Source organism: Euprymna scolopes, chromosome 15, assembly GCF_053919585.1.
Source record: "Euprymna scolopes isolate OS-2025 chromosome 15, ASM5391958v1, whole genome shotgun sequence".
Classification (NCBI taxonomy): Eukaryota; Metazoa; Mollusca; class Cephalopoda; order Sepiida; family Sepiolidae; genus Euprymna; species Euprymna scolopes.
The window spans coordinates 55,236,474-55,257,423 of record NC_136496.1 but is presented as its reverse complement, the minus strand read 5'-3'; the positions used below and the strand labels follow the sequence as shown (position 1 = coordinate 55,257,423).

At 29.3% G+C, this 20,950-nt stretch overlaps 1 protein-coding gene across 2 annotated transcripts in view; it reads right to left on the bottom strand.

The window, feature by feature from the left end:
• The window catches only part of LOC145293835 (GRIP1-associated protein 1-like), a 690,744-nt gene that overhangs the window by 356,173 nt on the left and 313,621 nt on the right, over positions 1-20,950 (bottom strand). For both annotated transcript variants that reach the window (XM_080140492.1, XM_080140494.1), the window contains one exon: positions 11,133-11,279. In XM_080140492.1, coding sequence (XP_079996618.1) covers positions 11,133-11,279 — 147 coding nt within the window. The remainder of the gene's footprint in view (positions 1-11,132; positions 11,280-20,950) is intronic.

Genomic DNA, 20,950 nt, shown 5'->3' with positions numbered 1-20,950 from the left:
TCGTTCCCCTGGGGGCTTCACCCATACTTCGTCACCGAGTTTGATGGTCCCTGTTGTCTCCATCTCCCTGCTTGCCGGTTCAACTCTAGGATGCCTCCAAGAGTATTTGAATATTGACAGGTGTGGAACTGTCCATTGCTGTTGCCCCGATCTAGGTGATATGCTGTACCAATAAATCACTTGCTCAGATGAGGTGTTCTCTCTCTCTGCCACTGCCTTTATTGTCCGGTGGTTTCTTTCTACAATCCCGTTGCCACTGGGTCTATAGGCAGCTCTAAAGAATTGATGGACATTCCATTTCTTTAGCACATCCGCAACTGCTGCTGATTTAAAAGTCGGTTAGAAGCTCTTCCACCGGACCGCGCTCCAGAAACACCACATCAAGGGCTGCTGCTATTTCACTGCCCATTTCAACTCACAGTCTTTTCCATAAGGTGAAGTCCTCGGGGCTACAGTCAACCATTGTCATGCAAACCCCACCTCTGTAATGGGTGACATCAACTGCGAGTCTTTCCCTTGTCCCAGTCATGCCTAGTTCTCCAGCTTTATGTGCACTTGTTTCACTTGTTCCTTTGGGGACACTCGGATCAACTTTTCTCACCAGGTACAATGTCTTCTCTACCCCCATATGGTGCAGATTGTGCAACTCTCATACCTCAGAGTTATCCAGATGAGTCACTGCAGCAATATGCTCTTTTGTTGGCACAAGCCAGCTTTTTCTCACTCTTGTGAGCACATCTGCTTTGTTCTTCTCAGAGGCCACCATGATTACACACAGCTTCAAAGAAAACTCCTGCATCAGCTCAGCCAGCATCCCAAGCCTGCGCTTCACTAGGATCTCTACTGCCCCTTTCATTCTTATCCTTTTGTCATGTGAAATCATTGATTTCAGCCAAGCAAACACAGTGGCAGAGTCTGCTTTCAAACAGATGTTGCATAGTCCCCATTTTAAAGCCAGATTAACTCCTTTGGTAACTGCATCCAATTCTGTTACATTAATGTGGTTAGCATCATCCTTCTTCCGTAGCCAGGCCGCATCCTCTGCAACCACTCCACCCACTTTCAAGACAACCCCTGTTGCAATACTGCTTGCATCACACCACACGACTCCATCCAGTGTTCGCGGCACATTCCACATTCCCCGAACTGGGTCTTGCTTTTCCACTTCTTTCAAGATCTCTTCAATCAAGGCGGTCGTTCTTCCACCCACTCTATCATTCCATCCTCCACCTTCGGCATGCCTCTTGATGTAGCTGCATGCTGGTCTAAGCCAGCCAGCAATGGGGTAATGCCTGATCAGCCTGCCGCATATCGAAAAAAGCTCCCGCTTGTTGAGCTCTTCTTTCATTTGTGGGATCTCATTTCCCTTTTGAAATTCCAGGCCACCCGACGCATTTCGTTTCAACTGTAGTCTCAAAGCTGCTGCCCCATCCAATTCTTCCGGCACCTTGGTGACCAACCCGAACTTCTTTAAGTGAACCATGACCTCCCCTACAGTCACCAGAGTTTAATTCACAAGGATGTCGTCGATATATGAGCTCACAGCGCCATCTCCCTTCCCCATTTTTCTAGAATCTTCCTTAGAATGGTTGACATGATCTTGGGTGCCGAGTTCAGCCCGAACCCCACCCTTGTAAGGGAGTAGGTTCTACCTTTATATCTGACCAACTGGTACTTCCAGAATTTTTTGGCAACACAGAGTTGCAAATAGGCAGATTTTAGATCGACCAACTTAGAGGCACCATTCATTTGCCTCCATTCTCTGATGGTCTCACTGCATATATCTACAGCATCACCCCCCAGTATGGCACTTGAAGTGTCGGTTCAATTCTCAGAAATCTAGTACTGGTCTGACCTTCCCTTTTGTTGGTTGCAGAACAGCCATAAATGACAAGATGCCCGATTCGAGGTTATTTGTCCACGGCAACAGTATTCCCTCCTCAATCCATCTGTCCACTTCTCGTTCAAAATCCTTTCTTGTTCCTCCTTTGAGCGAGTTATCGTAACATGCCACCCTGTTTGTTAACGTAGGTGGTTCATTCTTCCATGCCCACTCCATTGTCCACTGATTCCCATCAAATTCCGCTCTAAAATCCGGATCACTGATTGATATCCATTTCTTTTCTCCAACTTGTTTGATTCCTTCGTTGACCTGCTCTGTTACTGCGCATCCAGCTGGTCCAAACCTCATGCCATTGCTGTCGACTGTGACACCTCCAAGTCGGCATATTACATCCATTCCAACAATCACTTGGTCAGTGACAACCGCATGGACTCTCATCCGGTGATCCTTGATTTCAATTGTGAGTAGTCCTCCTCCCTCGACATTTCACTTGTGACCCATCAAATGTCACTACTTCGTCCATCCCTTTCCATCCTCTGACAAGGTTAGTGTGCACCATGGTAGTGGTACAGCCAGTATCGACCAGGGCCACAGCTTCTTGTCCTTCCACCACAATTTCACGCTTTGGCATCTGCTGCGAGTGTGCCATTATTCCCAAGTCGGGGCAGCCACTAGCACTTCGGCTCCCCCATGACAGTTTCCCGGACTCTTGCAGTTAACTGCCATGTGACCACTCTGATTACACCTGTAGCACACAGTCCTTTTCAAGAACTTCCTGCAGTCTCTTCGCAGGTGCGGGCCCCCACATTCAAAACATGCGCCTCACGGTCTCGGGTGGCTTTTGCTCTCATCCTTCCGTGCTGTTGCCGCCATTCCTACGGCCTCAGAGAGTTGGGTGCTTACTAATATTCTTACAGTTGGAAGCAGATCACTCACCTCCAACGCCTCGATACCTGAGACCTGCTGCAGCCTCTTGGAAATCTCCTGCGGGAACCCAGTAACAAATGCAATCTTTGCTATGTGATTCGCGACCTGTCTCCAAATTCTTGCCAGTTCCACCAATCTTTTGACTTCATTTGCATACACATAGACAGATTCTCCTGTCTACCTCTTCTCTTTTAATTTGTTGCATGCCTCAAATGGCCCTTCCGCAAATGCTTGGATCAATCTGGCTATGATCGTATGGTATCACTGTGACAACGTCACCTATTTTTTGGAGCTTTGCCACTAGGTAAACTTTCTTTAACCAAGCCACCACATCGCCTTCACCATTGAACAGCTTTATCATGTTGTTCAGGCCAGTAGCCATCGCCGAAATAGCTTGAAGTGTTCCTAGTTTAGGACAGCAAAATTAAATAAAGAAATAAAAAAATATTTAAAAATTTGTCATTGTAAGCCAACAGCCGCCGGGTTTGAAATCACCACTAACACCAACCTTTGTCCGTCTGCCTGTGTCCAACCTAACCTGTCAACTCCTTTTATACATGTCTCCTGCGTGATTTTGCGTGACTTCCACCAGAGTATACCTTTTCAAACTGTAGGGCGCCATCTTGATTTCTCTCTCTTTTGCCCAACCTCGCCCGACACACGCGCGGTAAAACCTCTGTTCGTTTGATCTGTTCTTTCCCTTTCTTTTTCTCCTTTCCTTCTGCTGACTTTAAACACTAATGTTGGACATTTTTGGAATGACTTTCAACATCTGATGACTATTTTACTTCTTTTTTTTCTTTTTTTAAAATCAAACCGTTATCAAGATATACAAACTAACACTGTTTCTCACAGAATTGCACCATATATATATATATATATATATATATATATATATATTTGTGGCTTCCGTTCGGTCTTGAAAGGTGATGAATAACCACCAAGCCTTTGTGAGTAGCTGTGCACGTAATTGTGAAACAAGGATTGTGCAATCATTAACTACACCCCTTTGCAGTTTGAACTGTTTGATTCCTGTGGCAAAGACAACTGGAAACAAATGACAAGATAAGCAAATAGCACATTTAGCACTTGGTATTCTCAAATGGTCCCTTAATTAGTACTGACCATGCTCAATATTGCTTAACTTTGGTAATATATATATATATATATATATTAGTTGTTATGTTCATAAGGAGAGAGTGAAAATAAGAATGTTGATACATCTAAATTCAAATTGTGCAGATATAAAATAATAAAAATAGAAACGATTCTTCAAACTTTTACTTGCTTGTAAATGATGTTATTTTTATTATATAAGAAAAGCCAGATTGTTTTTTATTCATTGAATGACAGTTTAATTTTTTTTTTTTCACTCATATACAGTGAAAAAAGTGACCAGGTTCATCTCTAAGTCCTCCATGTCTGTTGGGTGAAGAATGTGACAAGTTATTTCGTCATCAATTTATCTTAGTCGGTACATCTCATGTGATAGGCAACTGTTTTTGTTCCTCAAGCAATTGAGTCATACTCAGTCAGATTGACAGAGGTCAAAAATAGGTTAGTTCTAATCACCAGGTGACTGGATGTAATTATAATAAAAAGTTCATTAATCCCCATTAAAACAAATGAGTCAAACAGATAAAAGACTAGTAATAATATTACATGAGTTTTAAATTATACTAATAATATTACATGAGTTTTAAATTATACTAATAATATTACATGAGTTTTAAATTATACTAATAATATTACGAGTTTTAAATTATACTAATAATATTACATGAGTTTTAAATTATACTAATAATATTACGAGTTTTAAATTATACTAATAATATTACATGAGTTTTAAATTATACTAATAATATTACATGAGTTTTAAATTATACTAATAATATTACATGAGTTTTAAATTATACTAATAATATTACATGAGTTTTAAATTATACTAATAATATTACATGAGTTTTAAATTATACTAATAATATTACATGAGTTTTAAATTATACTAATAATATTACATGAGTTTTAAATTATACTAATAATATTACATGAGTTTTAAATTATACTAATAATATTACATGAGTTTTAAATTATACTAATAATATTACATGAGTTTTAAATTATACTAATAATATTACGAGTTTTAAATTATACTAATAATATTACATGAGTTTTAAATTATACTAATAATATTACATGAGTTTTAAATTATACTAATAATATTACATGAGTTTTAAATTATACTAATAATATTACATGAGTTTTAAATTATACTAATAATATTACATGAGTTTTAAATTATACTAATAATATTACATGAGTTTTAAATTATACTAATAATATTACATGAGTTTTAAATTATACTAATAATATTACATGAGTTTTAAATTATACTAATAATATTACGAGTTTTAAATTATACTAATAATATTACATGAGTTTTAAATTATACTAATAATATTACATGAGTTTTAAATTATACTAATAATATTACATGAGTTTTAAATTATACTAATAATATTACGAGTTTTAAATTATACTAATAATATTACATGAGTTTTAAATTATACTAATAATATTACATGAGTTTTAAATTATACTAATAATATTACATGAGTTTTAAATTATACTAATAATATTACGAGTTTTAAATTATACTAATAATATTACATGAGTTTTAAATTATACTAATAATATTACATGAGTTTTAAATTATACTAATAATATTACATGAGTTTTAAATTATACTAATAATATTACATGAGTTTTAAATTATACTAATAATATTACATGAGTTTTAAATTATACTAATAATATTACATGAGTTTTAAATTATACTAATAATATTACATGAGTTTTAAATTATACTAATAATATTACGAGTTTTAAATTATACTAATAATATTACATGAGTTTTAAATTATACTAATAATATTACATGAGTTTTAAATTATACTAATAATATTACGAGTTTTAAATTATACTAATAATATTACATGAGTTTTAAATTATACTAATAATATTACGAGTTTTAAATTATACTAATAATATTACATGAGTTTTAAATTATACTAATAATATTACATGAGTTTTAAATTATACTAATAATATTACGAGTTTTAAATTATACTAATAATATTACATGAGTTTTAAATTATACTAATAATATTACATGAGTTTTAAATTATACTAATAATATTACATGAGTTTTAAATTATACTAATAATATTACATGAGTTTTAAATTATACTAATAATATTACGAGTTTTAAATTATACTAATAATATTACATGAGTTTTAAATTATACTAATAATATTACATGAGTTTTAAATTATACTAATAATATTACGAGTTTTAAATTATACTAATAATATTACATGAGTTTTAAATTATACTAATAATATTACATGAGTTTTAAATTATACTAATAATATTACATGAGTTTTAAATTATACTAATAATATTACGAGTTTTAAATTATACTAATAATATTACATGAGTTTTAAATTATACTAATAATATTACGAGTTTTAAATTATACTAATAATATTACATGAGTTTTAAATTATACTAATAATATTACATGAGTTTTAAATTATACTAATAATATTACATGAGTTTTAAATTATACTAATAATATTACATGAGTTTTAAATTATACTAATAATATTACATGAGTTTTAAATTATACTAATAATATTACATGAGTTTTAAATTATACTAATAATATTACGAGTTTTAAATTATACTAATAATATTACATGAGTTTTAAATTATACTAATAATATTACATGAGTTTTAAATTATACTAATAATATTACATGAGTTTTAAATTATACTAATAATATTACGAGTTTTAAATTATACTAATAATATTACATGAGTTTTAAATTATACTAATAATATTACATGAGTTTTAAATTATACTAATAATATTACATGAGTTTTAAATTATACTAATAATATTACATGAGTTTTAAATTATACTAATAATATTACGAGTTTTAAATTATACTAATAATATTACATGAGTTTTAAATTATACTAATAATATTACATGAGTTTTAAATTATACTAATAATATTACATGAGTTTTAAATTATACTAATAATATTACATGAGTTTTAAATTATACTAATAATATTACGAGTTTTAAATTATACTAATAATATTACATGAGTTTTAAATTATACTAATAATATTACATGAGTTTTAAATTATACTAATAATATTACGAGTTTTAAATTATACTAATAATATTACATGAGTTTTAAATTATACTAATAATATTACGAGTTTTAAATTATACTAATAATATTACATGAGTTTTAAATTATACTAATAATATTACGAGTTTTAAATTATACTAATAATATTACATGAGTTTTAAATTATACTAATAATATTACATGAGTTTTAAATTATACTAATAATATTACGAGTTTTAAATTATACTAATAATATTACATGAGTTTTAAATTATACTAATAATATTACATGAGTTTTAAATTATACTAATAATATTACATGAGTTTTAAATTATACTAATAATATTACGAGTTTTAAATTATACTAATAATATTACATGAGTTTTAAATTATACTAATAATATTACATGAGTTTTAAATTATACTAATAATATTACATGAGTTTTAAATTATACTAATAATATTACATGAGTTTTAAATTATACTAATAATATTACATGAGTTTTAAATTATACTAATAATATTACATGAGTTTTAAATTATACTAATAATATTACGAGTTTTAAATTATACTAATAATATTACATGAGTTTTAAATTATACTAATAATATTACATGAGTTTTAAATTATACTAATAATATTACATGAGTTTTAAATTATACTAATAATATTACGAGTTTTAAATTATACTAATAATATTACATGAGTTTTAAATTATACTAATAATATTACATGAGTTTTAAATTATACTAATAATATTACATGAGTTTTAAATTATACTAATAATATTACGAGTTTTAAATTATACTAATAATATTACATGAGTTTTAAATTATACTAATAATATTACATGAGTTTTAAATTATACTAATAATATTACATGAGTTTTAAATTATACTAATAATATTACATGAGTTTTAAATTATACTAATAATATTACATGAGTTTTAAATTATACTAATAATATTACATGAGTTTTAAATTATACTAATAATATTACGAGTTTTAAATTATACTAATAATATTACATGAGTTTTAAATTATACTAATAATATTACATGAGTTTTAAATTATACTAATAATATTACATGAGTTTTAAATTATACTAATAATATTACGAGTTTTAAATTATACTAATAATATTACATGAGTTTTAAATTATACTAATAATATTACATGAGTTTTAAATTATACTAATAATATTACATGAGTTTTAAATTATACTAATAATATTACATGAGTTTTAAATTATACTAATAATATTACGAGTTTTAAATTATACTAATAATATTACATGAGTTTTAAATTATACTAATAATATTACATGAGTTTTAAATTATACTAATAATATTACATGAGTTTTAAATTATACTAATAATATTACATGAGTTTTAAATTATACTAATAATATTACGAGTTTTAAATTATACTAATAATATTACATGAGTTTTAAATTATACTAATAATATTACATGAGTTTTAAATTATACTAATAATATTACGAGTTTTAAATTATACTAATAATATTACATGAGTTTTAAATTATACTAATAATATTACGAGTTTTAAATTATACTAATAATATTACATGAGTTTTAAATTATACTAATAATATTACGAGTTTTAAATTATACTAATAATATTACATGAGTTTTAAATTATACTAATAATATTACATGAGTTTTAAATTATACTAATAATATTACGAGTTTTAAATTATACTAATAATATTACATGAGTTTTAAATTATACTAATAATATTACGAGTTTTAAATTATACTAATAATATTACATGAGTTTTAAATTATACTAATAATATTACGAGTTTTAAATTATACTAATAATATTACATGAGTTTTAAATTATACTAATAATATTACATGAGTTTTAAATTATACTAATAATATTACGAGTTTTAAATTATACTAATAATATTACATGAGTTTTAAATTATACTAATAATATTACATGAGTTTTAAATTATACTAATAATATTACATGAGTTTTAAATTATACTAATAATATTACATGAGTTTTAAATTATACTAATAATATTACATGAGTTTTAAATTATACTAATAATATTACATGAGTTTTAAATTATACTAATAATATTACATGAGTTTTAAATTATACTAATAATATTACATGAGTTTTAAATTATACTAATAATATTACATGAGTTTTAAATTATACTAATAATATTACATGAGTTTTAAATTATACTAATAATATTACATGAGTTTTAAATTATACTAATAATATTACATGAGTTTTAAATTATACTAATAATATTACATGAGTTTTAAATTATACTAATAATATTACACAAGTTTTAAATTATACTAATAATATTACATGAGTTTTAAATTATACTAATAATATTACGAGTTTTAAATTATACTAATAATATTACATGAGTTTTAAATTATACTAATAATATTACATGAGTTTTAAATTATACTAATAATATTACGAGTTTTAAATTATACTAATAATATTACATGAGTTTTAAATTATACTAATAATATTACGAGTTTTAAATTATACTAATAATATTACATGAGTTTTAAATTATACTAATAATATTACATGAGTTTTAAATTATACTAATAATATTACATGAGTTTTAAATTATACTAATAATATTACATGAGTTTTAAATTATACTAATAATATTACGAGTTTTAAATTATACTAATAATATTACATGAGTTTTAAATTATACTAATAATATTACGAGTTTTAAATTATACTAATAATATTACATGAGTTTTAAATTATACTAATAATATTACATGAGTTTTAAATTATACTAATAATATTACATGAGTTTTAAATTATACTAATAATATTACATGAGTTTTAAATTATACTAATAATATTACGAGTTTTAAATTATACTAATAATATTACATGAGTTTTAAATTATACTAATAATATTACATGAGTTTTAAATTATACTAATAATATTACATGAGTTTTAAATTATACTAATAATATTACATGAGTTTTAAATTATACTAATAATATTACATGAGTTTTAAATTATACTAATAATATTACATGAGTTTTAAATTATACTAATAATATTACATGAGTTTTAAATTATACTAATAATATTACATGAGTTTTAAATTATACTAATAATATTACATGAGTTTTAAATTATACTAATAATATTACATGAGTTTTAAATTATACTAATAATATTACATGAGTTTTAAATTATACTAATAATATTACGAGTTTTAAATTATACTAATAATATTACATGAGTTTTAAATTATACTAATAATATTACATGAGTTTTAAATTATACTAATAATATTACATGAGTTTTAAATTATACTAATAATATTACATGAGTTTTAAATTATACTAATAATATTACATGAGTTTTAAATTATACTAATAATATTACGAGTTTTAAATTATACTAATAATATTACATGAGTTTTAAATTATACTAATAATATTACATGAGTTTTAAATTATACTAATAATATTACGAGTTTTAAATTATACTAATAATATTACATGAGTTTTAAATTATACTAATAATATTACGAGTTTTAAATTATACTAATAATATTACATGAGTTTTAAATTATACTAATAATATTACATGAGTTTTAAATTATACTAATAATATTACGAGTTTTAAATTATACTAATAATATTACATGAGTTTTAAATTATACTAATAATATTACATGAGTTTTAAATTATACTAATAATATTACATGAGTTTTAAATTATACTAATAATATTACATGAGTTTTAAATTATACTAATAATATTACACGAGTTTTAAAGATAGACTTAGATCTAATGAGCTCAGAAGAAGATAAAATCGTGACAGTATAGGGAGAACAACATGAGACGACATTGGTATGGCCAGATTTGAAGAATGGATGCAAGTTCTCTGGTTAGTTGATGCTGAACAATTGAGGTAGCAAATTCAGCTTACAAAGGAAGACCAAGACATGAAAGTGATAAAGGTAAATTTGAGTGAAAGATGGATTAAATAAAGACCTGACCAGAGACAGGTTTGTTTGGAAGTCAATTTCTAAAACCTGCCCAGTGCAGTCCAGAACGGAAAATGAACATTAAATTGAATCTGATGACGATATTGAAATTAAAACATACCCTTTCTTGAGACAGCATATCTTCCAATTTGTTGATCTCGGATTCATGATCCTGATTCATCTGCAGCACAAGTTCTCGATGGGAATCGCATTCTTTCTGGTATTTGATGGCGAGGTCATCAAGTAAGCATTTACGCTTTTCAGCCACCTAGAAAAAATTAGAAATTTGTAGCACTTAATCATCCCAATAAACATTAAGAAAATCACACGTTAGTGATTATTAACTGTACTGAACCAGCATTGCTCAGGATTTATTACATCCACATTTGTTTTATAAATATCTACATGTTCTACAACCACACCTTTTTTTGTTAGGTTCAATATTTTTGATAAAAAACAAGTAAGAAATGATAACTCTCACTTCATAAGAGTTATTCCCCTTGATGTTTTCCTTTTTAGGTGTTTGTTGAAGAATGCCTTCATACAATGCAAATACAACAATAACAAATGAAAGTTTCTTAGTTAGAATCAAAGTTTGAATTGCCAATTTAAATGCTACTTAGGTCCAATTTTTAAAATCCAGTCACCATAATTTCATATTTTAGAAGAAAGATACTATAATAGTCTATAATTATGTACATTTTTCCTGAATATTTTTCCAGTCTTTAAACAAATCGTGACAATATACCTTTTACTGAGTTATTTTTCATCATCATATACAAAAGAAAAATGTACGTCTGTTGAATTTCTCCATTTTTCCCATTGAATGCCACACTTAAAAAAACCATACCAATTATAAATCGGTGTACCAAGATGATTCTTCATAATAAAAAATACAAATATAAAAAAGGAATAATGTACCTCTAATCTAAAAACTAATCTCTAACTTAATAACCAAATAAGTAAGGAAAATAATTCTCTTTTAAACAATACAGAAAATAACATTTTGTTTTAACTTATTTAACGCATATTTCATACTTTTCATTTTAGCAAAGAGAGCCTGATATTAAATATCTTATATCTATTTCTTATATACTTAAATGAATGTTTTATTTTAGCCAAATATATTATATATAATGTTTTCACATTTATTTTATGTTTTCGCTCCACCTAGGTAGCACCATGATGAGATTATAACAAAGTTTCTTATGACAAGGTCAATATTACCGCATGTACACTAATCCTGAATATGGATTGATGCTATTCACAGTGGCAACTTTTTATTGTAATAATTACATCAGTGATTTGTTGAAAAGAAATTTTCTGCACAGCATTTCTCTATAAACAAAATTTGACCTTTTCCATTTTTCTGCTACTGACAGAGATCACATGCAACAGAAGGTCATTAATTTTGTTTAGGCTGACATTTTCTAATCTATTATCACACAATCCGTTTCAAATTTTTTTTTTCTGAAAAATATTATCACACAATAATCCGTTTCAAATTTTTTTTTTTCTAATCTATTATCACACAATAATCCGTTTCAATTTTTTTTTTTCTGAAAATATTATCACACAATAATCCGTTTCAAATTTTTTTTTTCTGAAAATATTATCACACAATAATCCGTTTCAAATTTTTTTTTTTCTAATCTATTATCACACAATAATCCGTTTCAAATTTTTTTTTCTGAAAATATTATCACACAATAATCCGTTTCAAATTTTTTTTTTCTAATCTATTATCACACAATAATCCGTTTCAAATTTTTTTTTTCTGAAAATATTATCACACAATAATCCGTTTCAAATTTTTTTTTTCTGAAAATATTATCACACAATAATCAGTTTCAAATTTTTTTTTCTAATCTATTATCACACAATAATCCGTTTCAAATTTTTTTTTTCTGAAAATATTCTTTTCAAATGACATACTTATTATTTTTAAAGACTCTAAATTTTGCAATTATTTCATGTTCGTTTTTATTTTTAGTAGTTTAAAATGCATTAAAATTGTTACTTTGAATAAGTAACTCGACATTAGGTACCAGCAGCAACCTCCAAATTGAATGGAAATTGTAAAAAATGGAGGTTATGTTCACCAGCCTGCACCTCATTTGTTTGAATTCGTTTTTGGATAAAAGATAAAGTGTAAATCCCTCTATTTCATATGGTGTTTTTTATTTGTTTAATAAAAACTTTATTTTAGTGATTTTCATGACAGCAAAAAAAGTAATAAAATTCACATCGAACTAATTTTTACATTGTCAAGAAAATCATACGCATTATTTAAAACTCTCATGCATTTCCACCATTCAACAAAAAATAATACCAAATTAAGCAAAGAATGGTCTTTTCCACAAATATACAAAAAAAAAAATGTGTAATTTGTTTCAAAATTTATGTATCATTTAATTTGCAACTGATGAATTTACCACCATTATAACTTTGGAAAATGTGATATCAAATTCAAGTTCATCCAATTTCCTAACAAATGATGCTAAAAAATTGTATCTAGCTTTATTTGGGTAAATGCGCCAAGCAACAGAAAATGCTATATCTACAGTGTTTTGGACGAAATTGCATGAATCATGAACACAAAGAAAATTAGTGAGTCAATGGAAAGTGGTCTTTTGCCAAATATGTAACTATAATGTTTCAATTTCAAAAATGGATGTAGAGCCTCCTGGGAAGATTACTGTTACTCTTAGTCACAAAATTCTACAATTAAAAGTTTTAGAGAGAATAAGTTTAACAACCTTTTTCAGGCTGCTGCCTCACTCCATTATCATCAAAATGATATTGTGAAGTTTTTGCAAGATTTCATGAAATCTCAAACAAGAAAAAGTATACTAAATGATGTTAGGAGTGATTAACAGCGCCATAGTTTCACTTGGACTGTTATGCCACAAAGTTGTTGGACTTTATTGGATCCTACTGAGCAGTCATCCAAAGCACTTGGACTTTTTTTTGCTATGTTGTAGAAATGAATGCTGCTCTTGTAAAAGGGAAACAAGAAGAATTGACAGATGCCAACTTTCCACCACTGTTTGGCAATGATGTAAACAGCTCCATCTTTTCTTGCTTCTATGCCTCTATGAATTGGATGCACAAAAGAAAACTATGGTTCAAAGTTTACTGCACAGACTTTGCTCAGCATACAAAAATGTTCTTCAACATCAGCTGACAGACTTCCTGTCAAGCGAGAGATACCATGATATTAAAGACTAGCAGGACCCATTAACCGGCATTGCCCGGTGGAAGCCTGCCCCCCACCCTCGCAAAAAAGTAAACTATGGTTGTTATGTGTGGCCACTGCCATCCATGAACAATTTCAGACGCTGGTGGGCATGGCCAAAATGAAATAATCTGGTTTTTACTGGCGATTAGTGCTGGTTTGAAGCAATGACCTACAGGTACTGTTTAAATCTAAAAAAAAAAAAGAAGCAATTTAGGGAATGCATAAGTCAGTATGAATTAATAAAATTATAAAAAATGGTCCATTAGAATAATAATGGAAATTAAAAACAGATGTTTTAGAAGTTAGGGATTCTCATTGTATATGGACTGTTTAGAGCGATTGAAATCAGTGGAAGCAGTTCTAGCTGCTTCCACTTGTTGTTTAAGTCTTCCTCTTCTTTTCAACTTCTCCATCAATTGTATTATATTCTAGTTTTTTGTTGTCTTTTTTAATGTGTAAAACAAAACATTTACGACTTTTTTCACTTCATTTCGAGTATTGTTATGTTAAGAAGAATGGCATTTGGAATAGATATCCCAAACTCCCCATGTTAAGAACGGCTTTCAGAATAGACACCACCAACCCCCCATCTTAAGACACCCTCAACATCTCCATATAAAGAACAGCTTTCAGAGTAGACAACTTCATTTTTTTTGGGGGGGGGGAATAATTCCCCTAAATTTAATCATGATAATCGTTGTCAGCATACTCACCTGCAAATGCGAAAAAAAAAAAAAAAATGAGGGGTTGCAGTGTCAGTAGGAGAGAATGAGATTTGTTTATCGCATGTGCGTACAAACCTGGCAGCCAGTAAATTACAGTGCATAATAGGTTTTTATATAACTAGGAGTACTTGCTACCACAAAATTTGTTTTTTTTTTTAATCAGTATAGTCGAAAACCTATAAAAGTTGTCATTCTAAATAAAATTGTGAACGTTGACCTACTGCACAAATTTACCCCCACTAAAAAAAAACAAAACAAGTTAACATGTGACCAATTTTGAGAATCAGTCCGAAAAAGAAAATTAAATAAAATACTCCACAGAATTCAAAATTAGTGAAAACACAAGTATATAACAAATAAGTGTTTCAGCATGCAATGAAATTTATGTTAAAACTGTAGCGTAGGTAATTGGTGCAAAGAATCTAATCGTCAACTGGAATAGTAAATGCCAAAATAAAAAAGAAAGAAAGCAAAGGAAAACATATTTTCTTTTTTTCAGGGCAGGTTTTTATTTGGGGAGAGGGGGAGGGGGATTAGTGCCGTATCAGTATTTTGTACATGCTTACATTCCCAAACCATTGCTGTGTTTACATTTTTTTGAGTGTTCCAGACATGCAAGCAAAGATGGAGAAAACGTTATGTATATAAAGTTTTTCACTTGTGCATGTTTATTACAGTAAATAAGGTTATCAGTATTTAATTGTCTGTTTATGAGCGGTTAATATGTTTGTATTTTTTTTTTATTTAACCACTAGTGTCTCATAGGGAGACCGACACCATTTTTGTTAACTTTTAGAAGTGTTTGTTTATTTAGGAATTAGTTTAATTCTGGAATATAAGAATGGCAGGTCTCAGCCAATCAGAGAGAGTGGAACATGGCTAGAGAGCCATTATTTAGGATTCGGAAATCAGAAAGAATATGTTATGTCTATGTATGTTTTAGCCAGTTATGAAGCGTGTCATCACATTTTAGTTGACAAATGTAGAATTGAACCCGGTGACAATTGGTAATGGTGAGAGCACTAAATATTGAGAGAGAAAAATAGGAGCTTCTTCCTCTGTAAATGTGATGATTCTGATGGTGTTGCTCATCAGATTTAATGTAGCATTTTATTATCACGCGTGAATGTGGCAGAAATGGTGATCATAAGCTACATAAGATAGTGGCTATCAGGGTAGATGTATTGAATTTGTATGTGGCATCTTTTGTTGCAAACCTACAATACTTTGGTCCAGAGGGGAATTTCTGCAATCAAGTTATTATAAATGGAAATGAAAAGAAATATCGGCAAATGCAACACAGCTAGATAACTAAGATGATAAGAGAATACTTTAGTGGCTTGGATTTTAGCATTTTCAAGAGACAGCATGCATCTTTACATGACCACACCACCATCAATATACTGAAGAAAAATAAGAAATCATTTTGGCTTGATGCTAAATCTGAAGAGGAACAAGTTGCTTGCATACCCAAGCCAAAGAAATCAGAATAAAACAACAGAAGGTGGTATTTAAGAAGAGAAAGCAACAATTGGAGGAAACAAAATGCGAAAAATAGAAAAATACAAGGAAACAAACCAAGAAAAAAAATCTTATCACTGAGAGGATAAAGACACATGATGGGCCATGTTTTAACGAAACGAATGTGAAAAAGATGTTGCATGTTCTAGGAAGCAGGAATAGTAAACTTGAGGACCTGAAAGATGAAATTAGGTTTCACAAACTAGTTCTTGGCAATAAATCTTAACATTTAAAACTTGACCGATCCTTAAAATCACTGGCAAGCCACTTGAAAGCATTTTTGAATGGCAGAGACTTCAATGAAACACTTTCAGACAATGGCTCAGAAAGCAGCAAAACAGATGGAGAAAGTACTTTAGTTGCTCATGCACAGTTCAAAAACTACAGCTTCAGCAAACAAAAACAGTTTGTGGCAGTATATTATGATGACTTTTATTTAGGCCAAGTAATTTGTACCACAAGCAGTGAAGAAAGATAAGTGAAATTTCTTGACAAGTCAGGTGAAAGATGAGCATGGCATGGTAGAGTTCTCCATATATGTTTCACGGAACCACCCCGAAAAAGACTAATGTGGTTTTCACAGAAAATGTTATTGATATTTTCTGTGTGACTTTCTTGGTCAGATTATACCAATGTAAGTGCCTAAGAGATAGTGCTGTTAAGTAACAAATATTCCAATTTTGTGATTTTTCACATTTGTCTTTCAAAACTTGGATTTTGCATTTTTTCTAAATTTTAAAATAAATCTTTTTTGTTTTAGATTTAGTAAATAAAAAATTAACGTTTTAAAGATTTCATAAAATTTAGATTGATGATTATAAAAAGTTAGAAGCACAAGGGCATACCATAAAAGCTAGTATAGATGCTCAAAAATCAAGAAAATGCAAAATCTCTAAAATTGCCTCATCTTAAAAGGACTATAAAATTTGTTTGGAGAAACCAATTGAGCTGAAATTTTCAGGAATGGTATAAATGTATAAATCCAAAAAAGTAACGAAATTTTGAAAATGAGTAGAGGACTTTCAGGAGAGACTTTTGTTGAATATATTTGAAATATCTCATAGTATGTTTGTGCATGTGAGAACATGAATTAGGTAGGAGAGAGACTGAATATGAGAGAAAGATTGTGCACATAAGAGAGAAAGAGAGAGACAGGCAGTGTACATTAGAGAGTTGGAATGAAAGGGAGATTGTTGGCATGGAAAGAAAAAGATAGAGTACACATGAGAGAAAGAGAGTGGACATAGGAGAGAAAGAGAGTGGACATAGGAGAGAAAGAGAGTGGACATAGGAGAGAAAGAGAGTGGACATAGGAGAGAAAGAGAGTGGACATAGGAGAGAAAGAGAGTGGACATAGGAGAGAAAGAGAGACAGATTGAAAAGAAATTGCAATTCAAACTATTTCAGTATGAATGAGAGACTAATGAAAGTGTAAATTAGGGAAGGAGGTGTACAGTTCATAAAGTGACAGGTGGCAGATTAACATAGCTAATCAAGCAACACCAAATAACAGATGCAAATTTAACTTTTCTAGAATCGTATCCACTTTCCCATCAAAAGACACAGCAGGTGTCTGAGATTCAATTAAAATAATTTTCAAAACTCACAATAAATTTCAGTTCTTCACAAATCACTTCTTTTTGTTTAAATGTTTCTTGATGCCACTTCCCTTTTTGAGAATGTTTAAAAAAGGGAAAAACGCAATATCTTAATCTATTTAGCATAAGATTTAATTTACACTTTCTAAACAAAGAAATTAAAAACAAAACAGAGAGAAAGTCAAAAACATTGTGTTACCGCTTCTAGAAAAACATGACAAATATAACAATAAATGAATATTGACATTTAAAATAGAAAAAAGATTGAAAAAAAAAAGATAAACTAATTATTATAATCAGCCAAATAGCAGCTGATGTAAAAGCAGACCAATTTTTACTCAGTAGAAAATTTCATTAAGTAAAAACAAAAAAAAAAATAATCAGAACATGGTATTTTTTGTGTGTCTATACATCTAAATAATGAAACTATTTCTTGTATTGTCATGCTTAAGTTTAAAATAGCAACTTCTTAGGTCCATCACCAAATTGCATTTTCTTTGGTCTGTCACAGAAATACATTTTCTTTGGTCCGTCACAGAATAACATTTTCCTTGGTCCATCACAGAATAACATTTTCTTTGGTCCGTCACAGAATAACATTTTCTTTGGTCCGTCACAGAATAATATTTTCTTTGGTCCGTCACAGAATAACATTTTCTTTGGTCCGTCACAGAATAACATTTTCTTTGGTCCGTCACAGAATAACATTTTCTTTGGTCCGTCACAGAATAATATTTTCTTTGGTCCGTCACAGAATAATATTTTCTTTGGTCCGTCACAGAATAACATTTTCTTTGGTCCGTCACAGAATAACATTTTCTTTGGTCCGTCACAGAATAATATTTTCTTTGGTCCGTCACAGAATAACCTTTTCTTTGGTCCGTCACAGAATAACATTTTCTTTGGTCCGTCACAGAATAATATTTTCTTTGGTCCGTCACAGAATAACATTTTCTTTAGTCCGTCACAGAATAATATTTTCTTTGGTCCATCACAGAATAACATTTTCCTTGGTCCGTCACAGAATAACATTTTCTTTGGTCCGTCACAGAATAACATTTTCTTTGGTCCGTCACAGAATAACATTTTCTTTGGTCCATCACAGAATAATATTTTCTTTGGTCCGTCACAGAATAACATTTTCTTTGGTCCGTCACAGAATAACATTTTCTTTGGTCCGTCACAGAATAATATTTTCTTTGGTCCGTCACAGAATAACATTTTCCTTGGTCCGTCACAGAATAACATTTTCTTTGGTCCGTCACAGAATAACCTTTTCTTTGGTCCGTCACAGAATAACCTTTTCTTTGGTCCGTCACAGAATAACATTTTCCTTGGTCCGTCACAGAATAATATTTTCTTTGGTCCGTCACAGAATAACATTTTCTTTGGTCCGTCACAGAATAATATTTTCTTTGGTCCGTCACAGAATAACATTTTCTTTGATCCGTCACAGAATAACACTTTCCTTGGTCCGTCACAGAATAACATTTTCTTTGGTCCGTCACAGAATAATATTTTCTTTAGTCCGTCATAGAATAACATTTTCTTTGGTCCGTCACAGATTAACATTTTCCTTGGTCCGTCACAGAATAACATTTTCTTTGGTCCGTCACAGAATAACATTTTCTTTGGTCCGTCACAGAATAACATTTTCTTTGGTCCGTCACAGAATAACATTTTCTTTGGTCCGTCACAGAATAATATTTTCCTTGGTCTGTCACAAAATAGCATTTTCCTTGGTCCGTCACAAAATAGCATTTTTCTTGGTCTGCCACAAAATAGCATTTTCGTTGATACATCACAAAATAGAATTTTTGTTGGTCCATCACAAAATAGAATTTTCCTTGGTCCATCACAAAATAGAATTTTCCTTGGTCTGCCACAAAATAACATTTTCTTGGTCTGCCACAAAATAACATTTTCTTGGTCTGCCACAAAATAGCATTTTCCTTAATCACTCAGAAAATAGTAGATATCTCACTGCTGATGCAATTCTCTACCTGTATAAAAGCCCAAACCAATGAATGTTAAGATTGGTAACATTTAATTCTCTCAAAACTAAGCTTCTTTCCTTTAATAATTACAAGAAACTTTCTCAACCACCGATTGCCATGGCTAATGATACAATAGCTGAAAGTACTTTGTTTAAACTCTTCAGCTTCGCATTCACATTTTTGAGGACATTGCCAAGACTGCTGCAAAGAAGGTGGACTCTCTCTCTACCATGCTAGAAGGTTATTCACTATTCTATAGAGCCACTATTCACCCATGCATGGAATATTGTTGCCACACCTGAACTGGTGCATCTGCCGCTAGTCCCTTGCTCTTAGATAGGGTTCAAAAAGAGTTGCCAACCTAATAAATCCCGCACTAGCAACCAAACTCCAACTTCTGTCCCATCACCAAAATGTGGCATCACTGTGCCTATTTTACAAGTATTTTAATTGAATGTGCTCTAATGAACTTAAAGCACTTGTATCTCCCTGGAGGTAAATAGCCCCAATTAACCCAACAATCAACAAAATCCCATCCCTACACTGTAGAGATCCCTAGATATTGGAAAGTTTTCTTTTCTAATAGTTTCTTCCCTCGAATTGCTACACTTTAGAATTCCCTTCCTGGTCTCTGCTTTTCTGACTGTACTGATGTACTGACATGCAGAAGTTCAAGTGTAATGTGAATAGACATCTTGCTGCTCAACTCCCTACATAGTACCTCTGTAAATTTTGTCCAAAATTGTAACCTTTTATGTCCAAGTGGCACTGTGTCTTGTTTGGTGTGAAAAAAAAAAGAGAGAAAGGGAGAGAGAGGTGCATTCGAAAATTCAAAATGATAATGGGGTACTTGTTAA